The 23,601-nt window shown below is 41.1% G+C and overlaps 1 protein-coding gene across 2 annotated transcripts in view; it reads right to left on the bottom strand.

Annotated features, from left to right (window-relative positions):
- Positions 1 to 23,601, bottom strand: part of wdr18 (WD repeat domain 18) — a 77,905-nt gene that overhangs the window by 12,287 nt on the left and 42,017 nt on the right. For both annotated transcript variants that reach the window (XM_047810239.1, XM_027169952.2), the window contains exons 5-7: positions 21,071 to 21,214; positions 15,141 to 15,205; positions 13,129 to 13,253 (exon numbers count right to left, since the gene is read on the bottom strand). In XM_047810239.1, the coding sequence (XP_047666195.1) occupies positions 13,129 to 13,253; positions 15,141 to 15,205; positions 21,071 to 21,214 (334 nt within the window). The remainder of the gene's footprint in view (positions 1 to 13,128; positions 13,254 to 15,140; positions 15,206 to 21,070; positions 21,215 to 23,601) is intronic.

Here is a 23,601-nt window from a genome sequence, read left to right as displayed (position 1 = left end):
TTATTAACTGTGTTATAACTGTGTTATTTAGGTTACTATATCTATGCTGAAATCCCAGAAAACCAGCAGTATCTAAAATACTACACCAGCCCATCTGGCACCAACATCCATGCCATAATTAATTAAAAAGTCATTAAGATCACAATATTCCTCAATTCTGATGTTTGATGTTACCACCCCGCTGCTGCGATCCCTCCACTGGCTTCCGGTAGCTGCACGCATCCGATTCAAAACACTGATGCTGGCCTACAAAGCCAAAAATGGACCAGCTCCCTCTTACCTCAAAGCCCTCATCATTCCTCGCACTGCACCCCGCAACCTCCGATCTACCAGCACTGCTCGACTGGTTCCACCATCTCTCAGGGTAAGAGGCAAGTATACTACAAGACTCTTCTCTGTTCTGGCACCAAGGTGGTGGAATGAACTTCCCTTAGAGGTCCGGACAGCTGAGTCACTGGCTATTTTCAAGAGGCGGTTGAAGACCTACTTATTCAGGAAACACTTCAACTAGCACTTCTTTCCTTATCCTTTGCATTTAAAAAAAAAACAAAAAACAAAAAACGACACTTTTTCATTGTAACTTTGAACAAATGTTTTAAACTCATGTGACCTAGTGAACCAGCATTAATGTATTCTGTATTCAATGTCAGAGATTTAAGCACTTATGTACGTCGCTCTGGATAAGGGCGTCTGCCAAATGCTGTAAATGTAAATGTAATGTAATGATGTCAACATTAACTGAAACTCTTGACACACATCTGCATATATTTTATTTTTCCCACTGCACCGCTGCCATCCGAATTGGCTGATTAGTTACTTGCACGAGTGTGCAGGTGAACAGGTGTTCCTAATAAAGTGGACATTGTGTGTGTGTATCTTAACTTAGCTTACTGCTTGACCGTATGTGTCCTTGTAATGTACGATTTTGGGCTGTGACAAACACAATCCCGTCAGGGATCAATAAAGTCATAAAGAACACTTTCGCTCTCTCTATCTAAATTACATCACAATAGACTTTATGGAGATGCTTTATGGTTCTATTTTTTTATAACATTTTAATGCTGTTTTTTTTTTAATAATAGACATATTAGATTTTACAGAATGTATTTTCCCTCCTTTTGGATATTAAATACCTTTTTTTTCCTAGATATTAAATAAGTGTAAAGCTTTATCAAATGTAACGCGACAGTTTCGTGAGTGTCTCTAAAACCTCTATCTCTCGATGCATGGTGTGGGTCGTACAAACGTCTCGTATAAGTCGCACAATATGTTGGTCATTTATTTTTTAAATGTTGTGTTAAAAGGGAAATGATTCAGCTTGGAAACAGTGGACTGTGTTAGAGTGGAAAACAGAGTGGAGAAAAGTCTGGTTCTTGAGATTCGCATCAAAAAAAAAAAAAAAAAAAGACTAAAACAAGCCACAGGGGAAGTCTGCCGTCTCTGCAGCAGTTCTTGCGCCATCCACGGTTTTGAAATAGTCAAAGCACAACATGCAAAACATAAACCACAAATCAGAGGGGAATCCCATGTCCATGCCCAACTGTTCTAATTAAAAAAAAACAACAAAAAAAAAGAGCACAAACAGCACAGTGCAAAACATGTCAACATGGAGCTCTAATTCAGGCAGCCACTAATCTTCTGAAAACAGATTAAAAACCCAACGCCACAAGCTCCGGCCTCAAGCCTCTGGTTTTTATTTTTTGTTGTTGTTGTTGTCTCTAGTTTCTTTTTATTTTTCCTCTTCCAAATCTAAACCTGAACACATGAGAGTAAAGTGCAGCCTCTGACAGGTTCCAACTAACCAGGACTAACGATACAAAGCAGAATCCAGGCTCCGAGTGTTTACTTACCAACCGACCAATTACCATATAAACATCGGCTCCGGGTCACCGGCTACAGGCGAGCATGTGACCGGGGCACATCATCTAGATAAAGTGCAGCAAAGATAATTAGCTGTCATCTGGCCTTCCTTCCATCTTTCCTTCACACTTTTTACCACTCGTTACACCAGCACAAGAAACGTGCTGTGGAGAAAAAAGAAAAGAAAAAGAAAAAAAAAAAAGAAAGAAAGAAAGAAAGAAAGAAAAAAAACACCATTCGACGAGAGGCAGATATTTTCACCAGCAAGTGGCATAGATATATAATCTTATTTATATAATATTTATAATTCTATATAAATATAGAATTTATTATATTTCTGCATTTCTGCATGAATATAATACCAAATATCATTGGATCATTTCCCTAAATTAATAAAAAAAAAAATTTAAAAAGTATAATACTTGTCTCATTTGTTTGACTGGGTTCACTTTGTTGACTTTCAGGAAAATCTGTTGATGTTTTTATGGAACGCATAGAATGGGGGGGGGGCATAGAAGTCTTTATTATCACCACATATACATTACAGCACAGTGGAATTCTTCACACACCCCAACTGAGGAGGTTGGGGTCAGAGTGCAGGGGCAGCTATGATACAGCGCCCCTGAAGCAGGGAGGGTTGAGGGCCTTGCTCAAGGGTCCAGCAGTGGTAGCTTGGCTGTGCTCGGCCTTGAACCCCGATCCTCCGATCAACAACCCAGAGCCTTAACCAGTTGAGCCACCACTGCCCTTTTGTCGTCGCATTTATGCCGATATAGAAATGTCTTTTTTCTGCATGCACGGAAATGTTTCAAACGCATCGCCTGCTGTCGTCGTTTCCTTATTTGAACAAAATTGTCTCATGTTACATTGCCGTTCTTGATTAATCGATGTTCGACCACAAAGTCATTTCAGCAGCTGCTGAGTCGAATGTCGTTTAAGTCTCTTTTTCCAGTCAACAGAACTGATTTGAAAATCTTAAGCAGCTTTGAAGGCGCTGAAGATAATCAGCAGCATTTTGCTGAAGCGAGCTGTTTTGAAAGCTGAAAACCAAAACAAGCAAGACGTTCGGTGTTTCCCCTCAAAAGCCACGCTCCCGAACTCCCCGATGCTAGTCCGAGAAAGAAAGGGCAAGCATTATGACTGACAGGAGAGTAAACAAACTTCCTTGTCCTAATTACTGCTATAGATTTCTTTTCCCTCCCTCCTGTAGGGTCGCAACAAAGAGTTTGAGCAGGGAAAAAATAAACAAATAAAAACAAACAAATAAATAAATAAATCGATAGATAAATAGATAAACTACGTTTATATAGAAATTAAATTAAATTAAATAAATTTATTTGAGCATCAGCATGAGCATAGTAAGAAGAAAACATCTTGCTGAAGGGTGTCTTTTACTTACACCATACTGGGATCTGCTAAATCCCTCCGTGGCACACATTTCAGGCTTGACCTGGTCTTTGTGATATTTTCTGCGACCTGGCTATGATTTTAAAAAACACATACGACCACTTTGTGTGCGTGCGGTCGTGTTTCCTCTTCATATAAATACTGCAGACATGTAAATGCCCTCTCCAAACTTTTGTGAATCTATTCCAGGGTTCTTAGATTCACCGCCATAAAAATGAAGCATTGCTGTATTATAGCTGTGCACTTACAGGTGAGGGATGAGGCAGGAAAGGAAAAGGGATGAGCCTCATGGAATCAGGCATGAATCAAAATTAACACAGAAATGGGTTGGCTCTTAGAATACCTTAAATTCCATTACAGATGACAAGGCTTGGCATTTTTGCTAACGTAAAAAAAACACAAGACGACATAAGCAGAAGAATTTGCCTGTTTCTGTTTAACATTTTGCTCCTGTTCCTAGTGACATAACAGCATTAGCTTAAATGTCAGCGTCTTGGGTCGAGATTAAGCGCAGATTGAGTTTAAATGGAAATTGAACGTTACGTTGGCGGAACGCCGGCTTCTGAAACCGACGAGCTCAAACGCCACGTCGACGTACATCAGTGCACGGCGTTCTCCTCAGCCGGCTCCTTTGAAGGGAACCGAAGACCTTACGGGTATCGGATGGATTACGTTTAAATGTTAATTCGTGGCTCGAGTTCTCCGAAGACTTCAAATACTCCATCATCAGACTTTTCAAATCAGCACTGGGGTAGGCTGTAGCGGGAGCTAATTTCTCACCGGTGCACCAAGCTTCATGCTAAAGGGAGGATCAAATGAAAGAATGAGACCATGTGGGTGCTGACTTAACACAAGAGAACTGGGAGGTGATAACCTCCAATTGGTTGGGGGGGAAAAAAAAAAAGCCCTAATACAAAAGAGCTGGAGCTTCCTCTGTGAGCATGAGGGAATGACGTTCACCAGTTTTTAGCTTTAAACCTGTCTGATTCGAAGGCTCGACTCTACAGCAAAGAGTTGTTCATTTAGACTACAGATGCACTCAAGAAATCTGGATAATAATTATTTGGTACAAACAAGAAATAAACAGGAAAGGGTGTTTTTTTCGGTTGGTCTTCGGTGGATTTCAGACTTTCAATAATAGATTAATTGGACAACAAAACATTCCATCAGTCTCTCTCAAACGTCTCCCTTCAGGACCGACTGTCTATAATGCTGAGTACAGTATTTCTTAAAAACAGAAGACTGATGTATTAATTACGCACTGCTCTCTTACATGACTTAATGCTCCACAGGCAAATAACAACTAACATCAATACAACTTGTTAAATAATAATGGGACCTCGTTAATATTTAATATTCACTTTGGCTAAAGGCTTTGTACTTTCAATTTGAGACTGCATAATACTGATTAATAAGAACAACTGGAATAAAACAAATTGAAGAAAAAAAAAATCAGCTACTACACGCTAGAGGTGGCGGAAAAAAAAAAGAAAAATCACCCCAGGCCTGCATTTGTATGCCAGAGCATTTTGGAGCATTCAGCAGTTTAAGATTTGCTGGATCATTATTTTTCGCCATTTTTAGAAAATAAATGAATGTAAATGAACTGAAAACAGTTCATAAAGTTTACTTTACAGTTCATAACCCCAACCAAATTCGTCAACATGTCAAGCATGCTGTGTGTTAGTGAAAGAAAATGGGTAAAAGAGTGCACTTTTAAGGAATTAGGATGTGTGCACTGCGGTTTCTGTTTGCCTTCTGGTTGATGAGCTGTAGATATTTACATTTACAGCATTTAGCAGATGCCCTTATCCAGAGCGACTTTTTATCTCATTTTTATACAACTGAGCAATTGAGGGTTAAGGGCCTTGCTAAGGGTCCCAGCAGTGGCAACCTGGAAATCGAACATGGGAATCGAACTCACAACCTTCCGATTGGTAGTATAGCACCTTAACCACTAGGCTACCACATCCCCCAGAAAATCGCTCAGGTATGGGTTACGTGTTATACATCGCATTTGGAGGTCGGGTTAAACAATGGGTTGTATAAGGCTTTTCACACTGAGATTCATTCTGAAACCTTGCTATTTAATCCTGGGTAGAGGAGCATTTCACACTTGTAATTTAGAAAGGTTAGTGCTACTTGTTACCTGTGGTTATGAAACCCTGCTCTGAAGCAGAGTTAGCATCATGTGTGCAGCGTTAACCCCAGTATTGCAGTGTTAGAATGTTACAGCTAAATGCTGAGCAACAGAAACCCAATCAAAATGACAACAGATTGGAGGAGAGAGATGGTGAGAAAGAGAGAGAGAGAGAGAGAGAGAGAGAGGGAGAGGGAGATTGCGAGAGAGATGGCAAGAGAGAGAGAGAGAGAGAGAGAGAGAGAGAGAGAGATGGTCAGAAAGAGAGAGAGAGAGAGAGAGGGAGGGGGGAGATGGCAAGAGAGGGGGGGGGTGAGAGGAGAAAGAGCGGGAGAAAGAAACAGGTGGAGCAAGAGTAAGTGAGGGAGGAACAGTTGGAGAGAAAGAAGGTGGTGAGAGAGGGAGCGATAGAGAGAGAGAGACAGAGGGGATGAGAGAGAGGGTGAAAGAAAAAGAGGATTGATACTAATCCCGGGTAGAGGAGCGTTTCACACTTGTACTCGTACACACGATAACCCAGGATTCTGTCACCAAGGGAACGGTTTCACGTGTGAAAAGCCCTCCACTGTACTAGAGTCTAGAAGTTTATGCCAGAATTTGGCATCGTCTCTGTGCTCGGACTGCATTCTAGCTCACTCCCAAAATGTGCATCTGCCAAATGAGTAAATGTAAATTTCCATAAATAAAGACAGGGAAATAAAAGGTGGGCGCTGGGAGCCCAAGACTGGGTCCACGTTCCTGTCTCATTTAAAATGTCTGTAAAACGTACCCCTCAAAACCCCTAACACAGGCAAATGTGATCGCTTCAATCAAAAATCGACCCTTTACCTTTATTAGTGGATTTAAGCGTTAAACGAACAATAAACCCATCATCTGTTGAAATCTCAGACTGCGTGTTGCTCGAGTAGCCCAGTGTATTCATTCCTTGTTGTGTGCTATCGGTCCGGCTAATTATCTCTCACTCAGTTACAACTATTGATTCATTGCATGCTGGCTCCTACTGCTGGAATTACACTAATGGTCTGTTCCACTCCAACTGCAACACACATTTATAAACTGTGCACAATGCCAGGTAGGGTCACCGAATCATGACGTTAAGAGAGAAGGAGAGATGGAGAGGGAGAGGGGGGAAGAAAGAGAGGGGGAGCAAGAGAAAAAGAGGGAGGGATAGATGGAAAAGGGGAGAGAAACCGAGTAAGCGTAGATGAGCAGGAGAAAGAGAGGGTGGGAGCAAGAGAGGGGAGAAGAGAGAAGAGGCGGAGGAAGTGGGGGGCGAGCGGGACGGATAGAGGGAGAGATGAAGAGAGAGGTCGAGATGGAGAGAGAGAGAGCGAGAGAGAGAGAGAGTTCCAGCACACTGCAGATACATCGTCCTGCCACAGGAAACTCCCACAGGGACAGTGGGGTGAACATAAAAGCTACGCATGTAGCTAATGGTGGCAAAAGAACTTGCACAATCGCATGGCTTCCAAAGACTACACTGCTCCGACGCAGCTTCGAGGCAAACTGATTTGCTTTGTATTTTTCATAACGGCTTTCAGATCGGCAAGAAGTCTAACACAACACGACATCACCACAGCCGTAATATAGTGGAGCAAACTTATTTAATCTGCCAGGGCTTACGGAGTGAAGTGTAGAAAATCGTCTGGCCAGAGCCTGGTATAGAAGCAGATTGTCTGCAAATACCAGCTTTCTTTCTGGATTTAATACAACCTGCCTGTGAAATTAAGAAATGCTAGACCGCCTGGTGATGTGGACCCAGATGAAGACTTTCAACTGTGATTCATGATGACTCTATAATTACTGCAATAGATAGAGTCAAGTTCCAGACAGATGCCTGTCAAGCATGGACAGACTGCTGTGTAGTAGCTTGCTAGCTACACACTAGCTGAGGAGTCTCTGTGGGGTGGGATTTTCCTGGTTTACCACTTAAATCTGCGAGGGGTAGTTGCATTTTGGATCACGCAGGAGCAAGGCCCAAGCAGATAATACTACCATCACATGTCCACTTGACCCACCATCCCCAAGGAAGGCATGAAAAAAGACAAACGGAAGCTCTGGCTGACTTCAAATGAAAAACAAATGCTGGACGCAGCATCTCCTCTCCAACAGGGTTCAAGCTTTGTCAATACTCTTGGACTCTGACCCAACACTATATGGCCAAATGTTTGTAGACACCTGACCATCAGGTATATATGTGCCACAGATTTGGAGGCACACAATTGTATAGAATGTCTTTTTCCCCTTTTCCACCAAGGCAGTTCGAGTGCTGGTTTGGAGCCAGAGCCTAATTTAGAACCAGTTCTTTCTTTTTCGACAGCCAAAGCACTGGCTCTGAACCAGGAAAAGTGGTTCTTAAGTAGCACCAAAACGTTGCTGGTCTAGACTTAAGAACCGCTTGCGTCAGGGGCTGTGGGTGGGGCTACTGTTAGCACATTTGATGATGTACCTTAAGTATACTAATGTTTAATACACTTTTACTTTACCGCAATATGATCAATTATCAGCACACATGATAGTAGGTAGCTATATGCTAAGGCTAACTTTTTTTTTGTGTTAATGATAAAATAATGTTATGTACTTTCTCGATTACAACCTCCGTTTATACAAATTACACAGAGCTGCACGTACACGTTTTATTCGCCGCGTTTGGATGCCAATGTAGGTTCACAAAGCCATGAGCATTAACAGTAAAGCAACATCCGCCACTGTTGATGTGTTTGCGTTTGCCGCTGCTGCGCTAACGTTGCTGTGTAACGTGACACGTTTATACAGTGACGTCAGACTCGGCTCTGTGACGGCTCTCTAGCCGATGGAAAGGCAAACCGGTTCTTATAAGGATCGCCAGTGGAACCAACTGTGAACCAGCACCAGTCCAAGCTCTGAACCAGAACCCGGTTCTTTTTGGTGTTCTTCATTCCAACACTGGAATGAAGAGGCCCAAACCTGCTGCGGCATGACAAAGCCCCTGTGCACAAAGCACGCTACATATGTAAAGACATGGCGTTCTGCACAGAACCCTGACTCTGGCTCAACACCTTTGGGATGAACTGAAACACTGACGGCACTTCAGACCTCCTACCCTGCATCAGACCTGATCTTAGTAAAGCTCTTGTAGAAAGCCTTCTCAGAATAATGGAGGTTATAATAAACCAAAATGGGACTAAATCTGGACTGTTAGAAAAGCACATACTGTATGCGTTTGATGTTGATGTCAACAAACCATTGGTCATATCGTCTATGTGTAAACCGCATCTGCTAAATGCTGTGAAGGTTCTACGGGTTAGCCTGAAAATAATTTGCCTGATGCAAAGTTTCTTGATGTGCCTCAGTTAAACCTTCACATTTTGAGCTTTGTGTTGTGTTTTCTTCCCAGTTGATGATGCCATTTCATAGACCTCATGAACATTATTGCACTTTGTGCTTTACGATGTCTATTATCAATTCCACGTTATCTGTAATACGGAGGTTCGGGTTGTCGATGCCGCACTATACGTTTGTTTAGTTTAAAAACACTAAATCTGTTTCCTAACTTGAACACAACACCATTTCAGAAATGTGTTTGTCCTTAAATGCCAATTAGCATTCTTATTTATTACAGGTTTAATAAGCCAACCTTTATCAAGATAATTAACAAATCTACGAAGCATTTTTTTTTAGCAATTGAAATGTTTTCTAAAAACTTTAAAAGAACAAAAAGAAGCAAGAAAGGAAATAATAAAAAAATCAATAAAATGTCTAAAGCCAGAGGTAACCTGCTGGTTTTTTCTTTTATTATTTCACAGGCAACTCACGTTACACACGATGCTCAAGGTTTTCCAAAGATATCTTTCTAAGATGAGGTAGAAAAAAAACAAAAAAAAAAAACACGAGTGAAATGGGAGAAAACAACACAGTTACTAGACTCTGGAGCATGGAGAAGCCATCTGTACTGAAAGCTACAGTATCTTTGTTCGTGATGCTCTGTTATTTTTGCTCACAATTGTATCTACCCTGACACCCTGCTGGGAAACAGTCTGTTCAATCCAATGACTGGAAATATGACCTTAGGATTGTTTGCAGTATTAGTGTGTATCACAGAGGATGTTGCGAAAGTGATCGGGCAATTTTTAAAAAAAAAACTTAAAAATAAAAAAAAAAGTCAAGACTTCAAATCAGAACAGAAAACCCTACGAGCCGCAGGTTTGAAAACTTTCTTCGACAGCTAGTGAAGACTCCTACAGGAATGTACACGCTATCAGATACGACAACTCCGAGGAGCGGAGATCAAGACAGGATGAAAGAAGAACTGGTCTGACTTCTTAATTAAGTTTCTGACTGTCTCCATGTCTGATATCACATCCTATTCATCCTATTATACGGTCGGATATTTGGGCTCTTTGCCTTTTGTGGTTATGTCTGATAGCAGTGCACTCATGCAATCCCACAATGCAATTCTGTACAAACAGAATACTCACAATACTCATGATACGATATGCTGGACAATGTGAGAATTTGGACATAGTCTTTGATTTCCAGCTTTAAGGCAATCCAAGACGAGGGATTTGATTGAAGCTGCCTAGTCGAGATAGCAATCAGCTGTGTAATTAAGACAAGTTTCGACAACGCGGCCAGCCGCTTCTGACAGAGTTCACTCGTGCTGAGCGTGAACGGTGTTTCTAATGAATGGTGCCTTCTTTTTGAATCACCAAGCTTGCTAACCTTTTGCACTCCAGCTTGTTTTCGGTAACTAGAAAATCAATCATGCTTCCCCGTCAGTGACGATCCATAAAAAGTGGCTGATTGAAAGGTAGCTGTGTTAACCATCCATATAGTCTCCAACACCACCACACGTTGAGCTCCAAGAGTCATTTAAAAAAATTTGTTTGGGTCTTGCTTACTGCTCAGCTACATACGTGTATAGCTGCAGACCTTAATGAAAATAGATAAAAGGGAGTGAGGGCAGGGATCAGCAGCATCTGGGGAATAAGCGTGAAAGTGGGATTAATTGCCTTCAAGATCAAATGCTTTGGATGAAAAGTGTTGAATAAACACTCAAATTGGAACGATTGAACGCATTTCTCTATTCACAAGCGGTTCAAGGTTTCTGTGTTAAAGAAAGGAGCTCTTTAAGAGGAGCTAAAAAAAGCTGAATAGTGAAAGAAAATGGTGCGTGTCAAATTATTGTCAACAATGAACGGAGGCAACGAGGCTGAACAGCAGTTTGAGATTTAGAGGGATTGTGAAGACTTAGGGGGTTGAACGGCAAGCAAGATGGAGGATATTAACTAAAACACACAAAGCTTGTGGTGCTTGTTTAATTACTGCAGGTACTACAGTGTTGAGTGACCTGTATGAAGAGATGGCAAAGCCTCTTCACAGTCTTCCTCTGTCCAGTTCATTGTGTACCTGTCACTCCAAAGGACACCAATAACGATGGTCACCAAGGTCATTTATGAAGGGAAATATGTATCTTATTACTTGTTATACTTCCACTGCATATATCCACTTCATATTTACACACAATGTCTTTTGACTTGAATTAAAATAATGCAGTGCAGATCAGGTAAATGGTGTAAGAATTACAGCATTGTTTATATCTGGTCACCTGGTTTTAAGAGGTCAAAAGTAACTGGACAAGTCCAAGACTGGGGAAGTGTTATTTCCTCATTATTACGCTTCTGAGAAGAATTATCTGGAATAGAATTTATGTAAGGTATTTATTGGAATATGTTGCTTTCAATATAACGCTTTAACGGATGTCCCTGCTAGTGAAATATTAAATATAACCACATTTGTTGTAGAAAAAACAATTATATAGTGCATTTAAAAAAAAGAAAAAGAAAAAGAAAAAGAAAGAAAGCGAGAAAGAGACCAAGAGACTTCACCAGAGTGAATACAGACCAAGAGACTTCACCAGAGTGAATACAGACCAAGAGACTTCACCAGAGTGAATACAGACCAAGAGACTTCACCAGTGTGAATACAGACCAAGAGGCTTCACCAGAGTGAATACAGACCAAGAGACTTCACCAGAGTCAATACAGAGGCTGTAACACAATATGTAAACTTTTGGTAAGTCTTTTTAAACCAGGAATACCAGATTATAATTTACCAAAAACATCTACAACAGTCCATACAGCTCTACATCATCATCCTATGGCCAGATGAGACAACTAAAATGATGGGAAGAAGAGTACGGGAAAAAGAAGGTATGATATTTGAGTTTTAAGTCAAAAGACAGTATGTGAGCATATCAGAAGTGGATATATGCTGTGGAAGTATATTAAATAAACACAACAGTGTGTGAATACATATTTCCCTCACTGTACATGTCATGAAAGCTAAGACATACCAGAGAGTTCATAGGCACTGATCTTTCAGGATGACGGTGTTAACCGCTCAAAGTAAAAAAAAGAAGAAGGGGGGAAAAACCTCCTCTGTACCTCAGTACCGACCTGCTGCTTCTCCGTCTGCCAGAATTTCAGTTAGGGAAAAAATCCTGACAGTTAAAGAAGGAATTCTAAACTACCCTTTAGTTGAGGTGCTGCAATCTAACTATTTTAACAGGACTTGGCAGCATTGAAATAAATGTAAAAATGCTTTCAACATATTGGCTGCAAGTCAGCATGACCTAAATCATCAGCATGTTAAGCAGCCCATCAGGGCACCAAACCAGCAGACGGTAAAGCGAAGGGAGAAAGATGTTGGCTGGTACAACCAGAACTTTTGAGTCCTAATTATTCACAAGAAATCTGTCGATGCTCTATTCAGAATGCAAGGAAACACAAAACTAGATGCCACTGGATTAGCAGTAATATATTTTTTCGTTTGCAAAGCACCTGCACCTCTTTTACCTAAAAAAATCCATACGTTCTTTCCATAATGAAATTTCCTTTTTCAGTGTGTTAATGCGACCACAAATAGAAGTCATTGGCATAGTTTAGATCATTAATCGAATGAATGAATTCCTTGCACATCTGTCCTTTAAACCGAATCCTGCACGTGCTGCTTCTCTTCAGAACGCTAAACCAAAAGGAGTTCATTTAAGAGTGATGATGATAATATAGCTAATTAAAAACAATATGGCTTTTCTTAAAACTAATATAGGATTTAGAATTTTCTGAAACTTTTCCAGGCCTGGAAAAGGAAATTGCAAAACATTTTTTTTATTAAAAATAGCAAAATAAAAAAAATTGGTCAGTGTGTCAGTATTGCTTCGTGCGTTTCTGATGTAAGATGATGCATCAGGATTCTGAAACCAGACCAACGCTGCAGGGCCACAGCGACCAATCACACACTGATTCGGACTGTAACAAATGTGCCTGATGTGAAAATCACCTCATATGTAAAATCCCAGTTTCTCCAAAACCACATCCTACATACTGTACTGTATGGTTTTCAGGGTAAATCAGGATTGTTGTATTCTTTTTTCTAGAATATTCCACAGACGGCAGCTGATAAACACATACATTGGAGGATTGCCATTTTTTGCCAAGTCACACAAAAGCTATCCAGAGAATCCTACTGATGGCTACAAACACATGGAATACAGAGAAGCTCAAACGGTGGTCTATAATATTGTACCAAGAGTGCATGGCAGGAGAGTTATCTGCTAGAAACGTGACCAAGCAGTGACGAATGTTTATGAGAACAAGTTTAGAGCGTGATTTAAAATGCAGAAGAAGAAGAAGAAGAGAGCGAGAGGATGCTGCTATGCCGGAGGAGTGGGTGGAACTCACCTTTGTGGTTGATGCAGCGGATACACTGCTTGCTCTGAATGTCCCACATCCTGACAGTCTCGTCATGCGAGCCTGACAGCAGCAGCGTACCGTCCATGGACACAGACAGGCACGTCACTAGGTTTCTGCACACAACACAAAATTTGCAATTTAGGAGGCATGTACAATTTTTTCCCTATTCGAGTGGGAAAGAGCATGATCATATTATCTGCCTTTGCAAAACACTATGCTTGCTTCAGTTGACAGCACCTAGATGACCCTTACCGGGCAAATATGGATATTGACCTATTCCTGCTTGAAAAGCCAACTGCAGAGGACTACTGAAGGCATAACTGCCCTTGATCTGTGGCTTGCAATAGTGTGGCAGTTATTAGCTAAGACCTCATCTTTAAGAGTGCTTCATTGCTCTATGATGGGAGTATTTGAAAAAGTTGCCAAAAACACACCATGGCAGCAGGGGCAAGGTCAAGTACCAACTCTGAGTGAGAGGGGCATGGAAAATGGTAAGGAAGCCAATTTATTTGCTTTATTTTCCCCCCTCGGTTATGCTGCCAGATGCCAGATAGAGACAAAATAAACTGTATCGGCTGTGTCTGGAACTAAGCTGAAATTGAGCCGAATAGTGTGTTGCCGGGTTTTCTATTTGATTTTGTTTTTTTTGTGTGTGCGCATTACTGAGCACCAAAAAAAAAAGATAGAGCCTGAAAGCGATTAATCAAAAGATCATCTCTTCTCTCTCCATCTTCTGCATCATCCATCTCATCCTGATCAAGCTGGGGTATACAACAGATGCCAGGACATTTAGTCTCAATTATCCAGGATATGAGACACTATCTTGGAGTTCTCCCCTTTCATGCACCTTGATCCTCCTCAAGCCACCCTTGACCATAGTCGAACACCAGCAATGCCTCGACATGCTAGCATAAGTGGACCGAGGCAGATACAGGAAGTTTCGCTGCAGCTTACTGCAAACCACGAACGTTCCAGCTGCTGTCAATTCATCCGCTCCACATATTACAGATTCACACTCTCTTACGTTTTTTTTAGAGCATAATGTTTGCCTGTGGATGGTTTGAATCCCCAGGGGTTGTGCCATGACCCGGCAACGGTGAACAATGCTATAAACCGCCAGAGGATCCGACATAATGCTTTCGCTAAGAGTAACGTGTGAAAACTCGTTAGCTGCCATTTAAATTTGGTGAAATTTATCAGTCCCCAAAAGGACCCACGCCACACCTCGTCTCCCTCCACTGGCTTTGCATCAAATTCAAGGTCTCGATGCTCACCTTGTCTTCGCCTCTTCCGAGACTTAACTAACCCCCAAACTTGTTCCCGAGCTTAAAAAATGAAAAATAAATCTGCACTTACACCTCTACTCTATCCACCTTGCTGCTCTAGTGCTCAATTAAAAATCTTGTATGGCAGCACTAAATGTCCTCGCTCCTTGTTTTTTGCTCATTTGTTAATAAAAGAATTCACCTTAAATAAAATCGTCTGCTAAATGAATAAATGTAAAATTTGATTGAACATTCGATAAAAACCCCATGCTTTAGACACCTAGAAACAATCTTGGATCGACCGTATTTATTTACATACATTTTTCTAGTAGCAGCCAGTTTTTTTTAAAATAAATAAATAAAGAAACAAACAAATACATAAATAAATAAATAAATAAATAAATAGATAAATAGATAAATAAATAAATAAATAAATAAATAAATAAATAAATCACCAGGAAACACACCTAGAGCACATCAGCAATGCATATCACTGTTCTCAGCCTTAGGCATCACTATCACAGGTTGGCAGCTGTCAAGCAACAAAGGAGCAGGGGGAAATTGGGGATGACAAAATGAGGGGGAAAAAAATATCCAAATACAAAGTTCGGTAAGAAGCGTTCACGAGAACTTCAAAGGGATTGAAAGTGCAATCCAGTCGCTATTTAAAAAGCAGATTTCCCCTGCTCCCTCCAGCCTGGACTGTATGAGAGCTGAAAGTGATTATCACTGTACCTGTGGCCTTTGAACACCTGATTGCCTTCACCATCTGACTGGAAGGTCTTATCCCGGCTCACAGCCTGTCGGTATGAAAAGAAAGGAAGAAAGAAAGAGAGGAAACGAGAAACGTTTATTATATAAGCAAGACAAATGTTACAGGCTCTGAAAACAGGCTCTAAGCAAATTAGCTCACAATCCAGGTACAAAGCTAACGTGATCCTCGCTTCAACATCCATTAGTTTAGTAAAGTGTGTATTTTGGCCCTGAGCGTCTTCTAAACGGTTTGATCAATTGACGTAATTGCGTCAATTCGGGGGCGGGGGGTCGCTGCAGATACATGGGCGGTCCAGATTACTAAACCGCTGCTGACTCAAGTCATTACACCACTTTTTTAATGACTTGCTCAAGGATTCTCAATTAAACATGACAAGTGGAGTTCAAAGGCATGGATTACGCTATAGACAGCCAAAAGTCATTTATTTTCCATTCGTATATGAACGTTTGCAGCCGCTGTTCTGGTCGAGCTAGGATTTAAAATTCGAGTAATTAGTAGAAATCAATCAAAGTGTTGCATTATTAAATAACCGGATTCATTCTATGCAGCATGTGGAAATGGAAGATTTTTACAATTTTGCTAAACTGGAGGAAGCATAAATGTATCCCTAACACAGAAAAGTATTTTAAAGACATTGTTTAAAGACTTGATTCATGTAATAACTCTTTATGTCTGTAATTATTGCTGTCTTCTAGTAAGGGTGTGAAGGCCACATATGTTGTGCTACTTATGTGGATTTTGTCTTCATTCATTCATTTCCTACCGCTTATCCGAACTACCTCAGGCGTCATCGGGCATCAAGGCAGGATACACCCTGGACAGAGTGCCAACGCATCGCAGGGCACAAACACACTCACACACTCTCATTCACTCGAGAGATGCCAATCAACCTACCATGCATGTCTTTGGACCGGGGGAGGAAACCGGAGTACCCGGAGGAAACCCCCGAGGCACGAGGAGAACATGCAAACTCCACACACACAAGGAGGAGGCAGGAATCGAACCCCCAACCCTGGAGGTGCGAGGCAAACGTGCTAACCACTACCCGTGCCCCTGGGTTTTGTCTTTCCGGAATTCTAATCGTCTTCTGTTCATATTGTGTGTGTGTGTGTGTGTGTTAGGGTAGTGGTTAGTTAGTCCCTAACACCAGCATTTTTATGTTTTTCTGCCAAACTCTGGGGTGTGTGTGTGTGTGTGTGTGTGTGTGTGTGTGTGTGCATATATATATATACATGCACACACACACACACACACACACAAACACACACACACACACCCCGTATATATATATATATATGACTCTATTTACATTTACAGCATTTGGCGCCCTTATCCTCTTACATTTTTATCTTATTTTATACAGCTGAGCAATTGAGGTTTAAGAGTCTTGCTCAGAAGCCCAGCAGTGACAGCTTGGTGAACCTGGGATTCCAAGTCTAACACCTTTACCGTTATATATCCGTGTCCCTAGGCAACAACTCCATCTCTAAATCTCTCAGTATTTATACGCATCAGAACAAGCCTTCTTCCAGGAACCCCAAACACACATGCACACAAAATAAGTAGTATTTGCTGTGCCATTGTGAGATTATTTCTTCTTTTCCCCTGATTATGTTGCAGCGATTTAATCATTTATGACCTGCTTATTCGTGATCTCGGGATGCATGCTGTACAGGACACGATTTTGCTCGTTCATTTCTACACTATCTGTTTTCTGAGTCACAATGTTTTCACCTTTGCTCCTGTTTTCATGCTCTTTCCCCTACCCTTGGGGACGATCTATATGGTCTCGAGTACGTCTTTTGCATGCTTACACTATGGATTGCCTTGACTCTTTTTGTGCACAGTACACAATCTCCTTGACTATCCTCTGGTTGTGTGAATTCTTCAGGCATCTCATTGTTTTGTTTGACCAGAAAGAACCTGAATGGGAACTGGTTAATGATATTAGCACACTCATTTAATCTTGTAATTAGAAGCTTGATTAAATGAAGTTTAAGAAATGAAATCATGTTTTGATGAGAAACTTCATATAATTATGTAAACTTTACGTATATAATATGATCTTTTACACCTGAAGACTGCATAGCTCATATCTGGACGTGTCTAGAAATTAATGTTAGAAATGGTAGAAATTAACGTTAATGTACTTGCATTGATGACCACACTGAAATAAAGTAGACTGTATTATTATACTATACGCTTGACCGTATAGTCGAGTTTTAGAAGGGAAATGATGTATATTCCCACTAGCTGGTGGAGCTCGGGTGAGGATTCGGTTCCCTTTGTGTCCTCTCACAGCTTCTTCCTCATAACATCTCAGGGAGTTTTTCCTCAGCATCTCCTTTCTAGCTTGCTCTTTAGGGATACATTTAAATGTTACACTTTAGGATTCATATTCTATTTTAGATTTAGTTTGTTGGGTTTACAAGTGCTTTGCTTTATGCAACACATTTGGTTTTTGTCCTGGATCCAAATCCCTTAAAGCAAAGCCAGGACTTTTTAGTGTAATAAGACCTTTTAGTGCGGCTGTTCCGTTCACATATTTAACGACAGCACATGATGGTGCATCCGAGCTGCATTAATAAAACAAACAAAATCTAATATTTCTAATATAATATTCATGTGTACACTGCTTCCCTGAGATTACTGAGCGTAACATTAACAAAGTGTATCTAACAGTAAAACCATCATAGCCATCAAGTCTTTATTATCTTCATTCTTTCTTTCCTGCCTCCTGCTCTGCCTCCATCCCTGCCTCCATCCCTGCCTCCCACTCTGCTTTCATCACTGCCTCCCACTCTGCTTCCATCCCTGCCTCCCTTTCTTCCTCCCTCCTTTTTGTTCAGGGGATTGGGGTTCAAGCCCCAGCAGCACCAAGCTGTCACTGTTGGGCCCTTGATCAAGGCCCTCACCCCTCCCTACTCCAGAGGTTCTGTATCATGGCTGACCCTGAGCTCTGACCCCAACCTCCAAAGCTGGGAAATGATACTGTGGTGTAATATGTGAAAAAATATGCTTCTTCTTCTTCTTCCTTTCCCCGCTTCTTTTTCCCTTTCTTCTTTCCTACCTCCTTTACTTAAGACCAACGAATGCTATCTGTAAAGGTCATGAATAATATTTGCCTTTCGCAAAACAGACACAATGCCCCAGGTCAGAGCAGCTCAGCTGATTCACAATATTTGCTAAACACAATGAAGATGCTATTAAAGTAGAATATCAGATCATCCAGGATGTTTTAAGTTCACATGTGAGAGTCAGCGTGCTTTCTGTCTCGGCCCAAAACTGCATAAAATCTGTGCTATTTTAAAAAAAAAGTCAGAGTATTGAAGGGTTCACGAAATCACAAATTCCTGAGAGAGATTAACACCAGGTATAAACAGTGTCAGAGAGACTGGAATGTATCAGGAAGCAGCCTTTGGTAAATCTTTAGATGTTTTTAGGGGTTGAAAGTCTACACTAAATTGTGATCATCTTATCCCTGAGTCCTGAATTCCAGCACGGGCCTCATCCAAACAGACATGAAAAAGACTCTAAGCTTCCAATATCATAAACCCGAGTATGGACCTGAACGCTTTCAGTGATTTAACACAAAATTCCCTTTGATGCTGTTTTCCTGTGGAAAGGTGGATTGAGGTGAAGACGCATAAGAACCGACTCTTCGCGGCCAAGACTCTCTCTGTCATTCCTTCCTCTTTAGCACGATGTAAAGCTTTTCTGCTCCTAACCTTCACACGTCAGAAAATACAAAAAAAAAAAAAAAATAAAAAAAAAATGAACACTCTTTCAAAAAGATGAACCTGCCAACAGTGACTAAGAGTTAAAGGAAGACACGAAGAGCCTGTGTGCTGATGAACCACTTCACAGATTCAATTGAATTCCTTTTGAATAAAAACAGCAGTAGTTTACTTGCAGGACCTGCAGGTTCACACAAGGTCGGAGGACAAATGTGGATTTCTGAAGAAACGACCATACGCTGTAGTGACTGATACTTAATCACAGTCACGCCACAAGATCTAAAGCTGCGTTCACATGCACGGTGATTTTATCAGTACGGGTCTCCAGTTGCTGTACTATGAAGTCTCCAGTAGGTGTTCATTCGATGGGTTGCCATGGTAACAACATTTTTCAGTGGGTAGTGGAATGCTGGCACGAGTGGAATGCTGGCACAGACTCGGTACAGCGACCACCAATCGGAGTCGATCCATATTGGCTTAAAGGTCTAAACTCCTCGTTGTCGCTCGTCTCGCCGCAAGTTCTCATTGAAAATGCATGATTTCTGGTCGATTTGTCGCTGCGAGCGTCTGAACGTCTGAACTTAGCATGAAATATGAAACATTTTTTAAAAACAATCACGTTGTTTAACAATAGCCATTGATATACTGGTACATTTTTGTTAGGAGAACATTTACAGAGTTTCGCCTGTTTGAGACTTTAGAGATTTTACTCTGAAGAGTTTATTCATTCCAGTTTCTCAGCTACATACGTTCCATTTTTTTGAAACAGGGATGAAACTATTGTTAATAATTGCTATATAACATTTTAGTAGAAGATCAAAGACACACGTGTGCTGATATATAAAACTAATCTAGAAACGCAGAGAGGTAGGAGTCGTCTACTGGGGTTAAGGCTTCTTCATGCCATCTGATATAACAGCATAGTCTCTCGTGTACTAGCGAAACAGAACAAGTGGAAATTACGAGAAAGTGTCGGCTGGAACTTCAAGTGTGACGTAAAGTCGATCCTGCTGTGCGATTCAAGTGTGACTCGGAAGACAAGTCACTTCGCTGGAAGTGGTGCTCCACAATCTCAAGTCAGAATATAATTTAAACCAGAAAAGAATCTGATTTTGCACCAACGTTTCATTCGGTGTTTATTCTAAAAGGATTTCTTGCGAGTTTAAACTGCAGCTACACTACAAATGTAGACCTCTGTTCCAGTTGCTTCAGGATAAATTACACAAAATGGCCGCTGATTTTCTGTAGATTTGGGCCGAGACCTATTGTGAGACATCACAACACGCATTCGGTCCAAAACCGTATTCAATTCAGATGTACCAAACATGCGCACAGCTCTCTCAGAAAGTACGATGGACGATGTTTGAAAAATGCTTCAGAAAACCGAGTCGGGCCGTCAAAGAAAACAAACGTGTAGCCAATGAGCACAAAGGGCTCATTGGCTAGTCTTGTCAATATGGGGCGGAGAGAGTGTTCAGTGTGCATGTGTGACATTAGCAGAAAGCGACAGAAACATTGACATGGTGGAGACTTGCCAAGTGCATTTATTGATAAAAAATATCCCCTCGGCCAGCTGCCCCAACAGGTTCCGCCATAATAGTTGCCTGGGTTGCGTATGTATGTGTGGGGCGGAGCTAATAAAACAGGGGTGACACCCATTTGGATTAGGGGTGTGTTTGTTTTGGTGAGTTCAAATGTCAACATTGGCTTTCAAACATCGAGCACCACACCTTTAATGTGCGACTAACGAGCACAGAAACCGTCATCTCTCCATCTGACCTGATCTATTTATAGTCACTACAATTCCTTTTCCGATCAGTATTACTTACTATCTTTATTTAAATTGGGTTAAATTAGAACCTACTGGTACGTAAAGTGAGGTGTGAGAGTAGCGGATGAGTGTGTGTTCATCCTTTAAGCCTTAAAAGCTTTTAAAGCTTTTCCTTTAAACCCTGTGCAAGTTTCGAAGGTTTGGTTTCATTTGTAATGCTTCCTGAGGTCACTTGCGACCTCCCTATCGTTCCTCTACACCTCATCACGCTCGCACAAACGCAGCCCGCAACTGCTGAGGTATCGATCCCCTTTACACGGTTCACGTCTAATCGATCCTATAGATTTAAATTAGAGTCAAATGATGCAACTCGTGCACTCACCGTGTTACAGAGGGACACCTGAAAGACATTCCCGTCACTTCCTCCGCAGAACAGGAAGTACTCACAGGGGTCGAGGGTCACGGACATGATGCTGACGTCAAAGAGGACTGACAGAAGCATCTCTCCGGAGGAAATCTCCCACAGCTGGAAGATACATAAGGAAAGACAGAATGATGTATAAGATTATATAGCAACATAAAAGGATAGCAAAAAAACAGCCTTGTGTTCGAATAGCTACATTTTATTTGAATAGTTGTCTGTATTATTTTCATCATCAGCACCAAGGCTGTTCGCGTCGGACGTCCCTTTGCGCTGCCTTTTGTAAACAGAAGGCCCAGCTTTATTTTATTCTGTCATGAGCAGTGTTGTGTTTCAGTAGTTACTAAGAAATACTAGTTACTTCATTCAAAAAGTAACTCAATTACTTTGTCGATTACTTACACCAAAAAGTAACGCGTTACTGTTAAAAGTAACTTTTTAGTTACTTTTTTTTAAAGAAATAATGAGCATATATCCACTTAGAGAAACTCGTCTTGCTCTCGCCTTGACTCGCCGTTACTGTCGCACATACCTGAATAAACAGAAACACGCCCACAGTGCGGCGTCTTCGTGTTTACAGGTCGGGTATCCACCGATCCTACAATGCGTCGCTGCTGTAAACAGGTTAGGCTGTAGGCTACACTTCAACATAAATGAACTAATTTAAAAAAGTAACGGACAAACGCACCGTATGGTAACAGAGTTAATTTATTTAGATAGTAATGCGTTAGAGAATTAGTTACTGTCAAAAGTAACTGCGTTACAGTAATGCGTTACTGCCCAACACTGGTCGTAAGTGTACACCAGTAATTAATGTGCTCTACTGTAGATTAAACGGATAGATGGATGAATGGATGAAAGGATGAATGGATAAATGGATGGGTGGGTAGACAGACAGAAAGATAGATAAGCGGAAGGAAATGATGTATTGACACTGCAGATATAACAAAGCTGTTTATTTTCGCCAATCTGTTATAATAACTTGTAAAAGAATTTTAAAGACCACGTGTAACCGATACGTGACTAAACGCAAAGCCCGGTGTGAGTAATTTAATGAAAACGTTGCAATGAAAATAATACATAAGTAATAGATAATTTAAGGATGAAATAAGATTATTAAAAGCATAAATGAATCCTATTTCTCCCATACGATCACATGACGAAAAGGGAAAAGTTGGAGCCGATACAGGAAATTACATAGGCATGACGATTAGAAAGAAAGCGCTCGTTCAGACACCATTTAATTGTGTAGGTTCAGATCATTTTGGTATAAATATAAACAAGATCAGTTCTATACGGATTACACACCAGTTCAGACATCACCCGCCCAAAGTTCAAACCGAATCTCCGTCTCGTGTCGAACCGTCTCCTTCGAATCAAACCACAGGATTGTAGCTGTAACTTTTAAAGGTTTTTGTTTTCCCACAGTCCGTTCTGTGCTGATACGGATGTCGGTTGGTGCTCGTTATTATGTTGAAAGATCTGGCGTAACCTCCTGGCACAGGCAGGAGTCAGAGAGAATGTATAAAGTCATGAATCTTCACAAGAGCCTTTGAACCACCAACATGAAATAAATAAATAAATAAAATAAAATCCCTAAAGCGGCGATGGTCCATGGTCAGGAGCTTTTCCATGTGTGCACTCCCATGTGAATTACGGTATACGGTAAGAAGATCTTAAGATTGCCAGGAATTCTGAAGCATCCGTCTACGATGCTCAGCCCACCCGCTTTGTATGTGGTTACAGAGACAGGATGAAGGGAAAGCCCTGTTTTCTATCACCTTGGAAGACCAAGAGCGATGAACCATCTGATGCTAAGGACAATAAATATGAGTCTGCTCTGCATCGCACATTTCTGTTCCAAGCCGTTCCCCAAATTAATGACTCGACAGATCTAATTATTTAGAGATGATAATACTTTTGCCAAGAACTTTGATGCTCGGTCATTGTGCCCCGAGCCAATATAATATAGGCTTAGAGGAAGTGCTGACGAGTAGGTTTTAAAAGTCTACAGTAGGAATGGAAGGCTTATCTCATAGAGAGGTAGGTTAAGGCCATTCATCCTCCTTTAATCCAACTCACAGACTAGCTTTTCAAAGCCAACAGACAGCTCTGAGAGTTAAAAGAAGTCCAACATGCATATCTAACGTCTACTGGGTGAAGATTAATAAGCCGGAACGGCCACGGCGGAATTCCTAGCTGCCCTTCTTTTCCCCGTCCGATTTTTAATCAGACCGCATTTCTTACTGACACGGCAGTAGATTTTTTATTTATTTCCCCCCCCCGTTTTCCTTTCCCCGGATTCCTGGTCAGGATAGCCTCTGCCTCATGACCGAGTTGTACGGACACTAAATATAAGATTATAGAGTGTTCTAGCGTTCCCTCTTTGGCATACCTTCCACAGATCAGAGTGACGGATGGGCCATCATAAAGGAGACAAACCGACCATAAAATAAAGCTGGGATTGGACTAATAATTGGAGGAGATCAGTG

The sequence above is a fragment of the Tachysurus fulvidraco genome, chromosome 2 (genome assembly GCF_022655615.1).
Source record: "Tachysurus fulvidraco isolate hzauxx_2018 chromosome 2, HZAU_PFXX_2.0, whole genome shotgun sequence".
NCBI lineage: Eukaryota > Metazoa > Chordata > Actinopteri > Siluriformes > Bagridae > Tachysurus > Tachysurus fulvidraco.
Note: the sequence above shows the minus strand (reverse complement) of the source record. Positions and strands in the feature narration are given on the sequence as shown.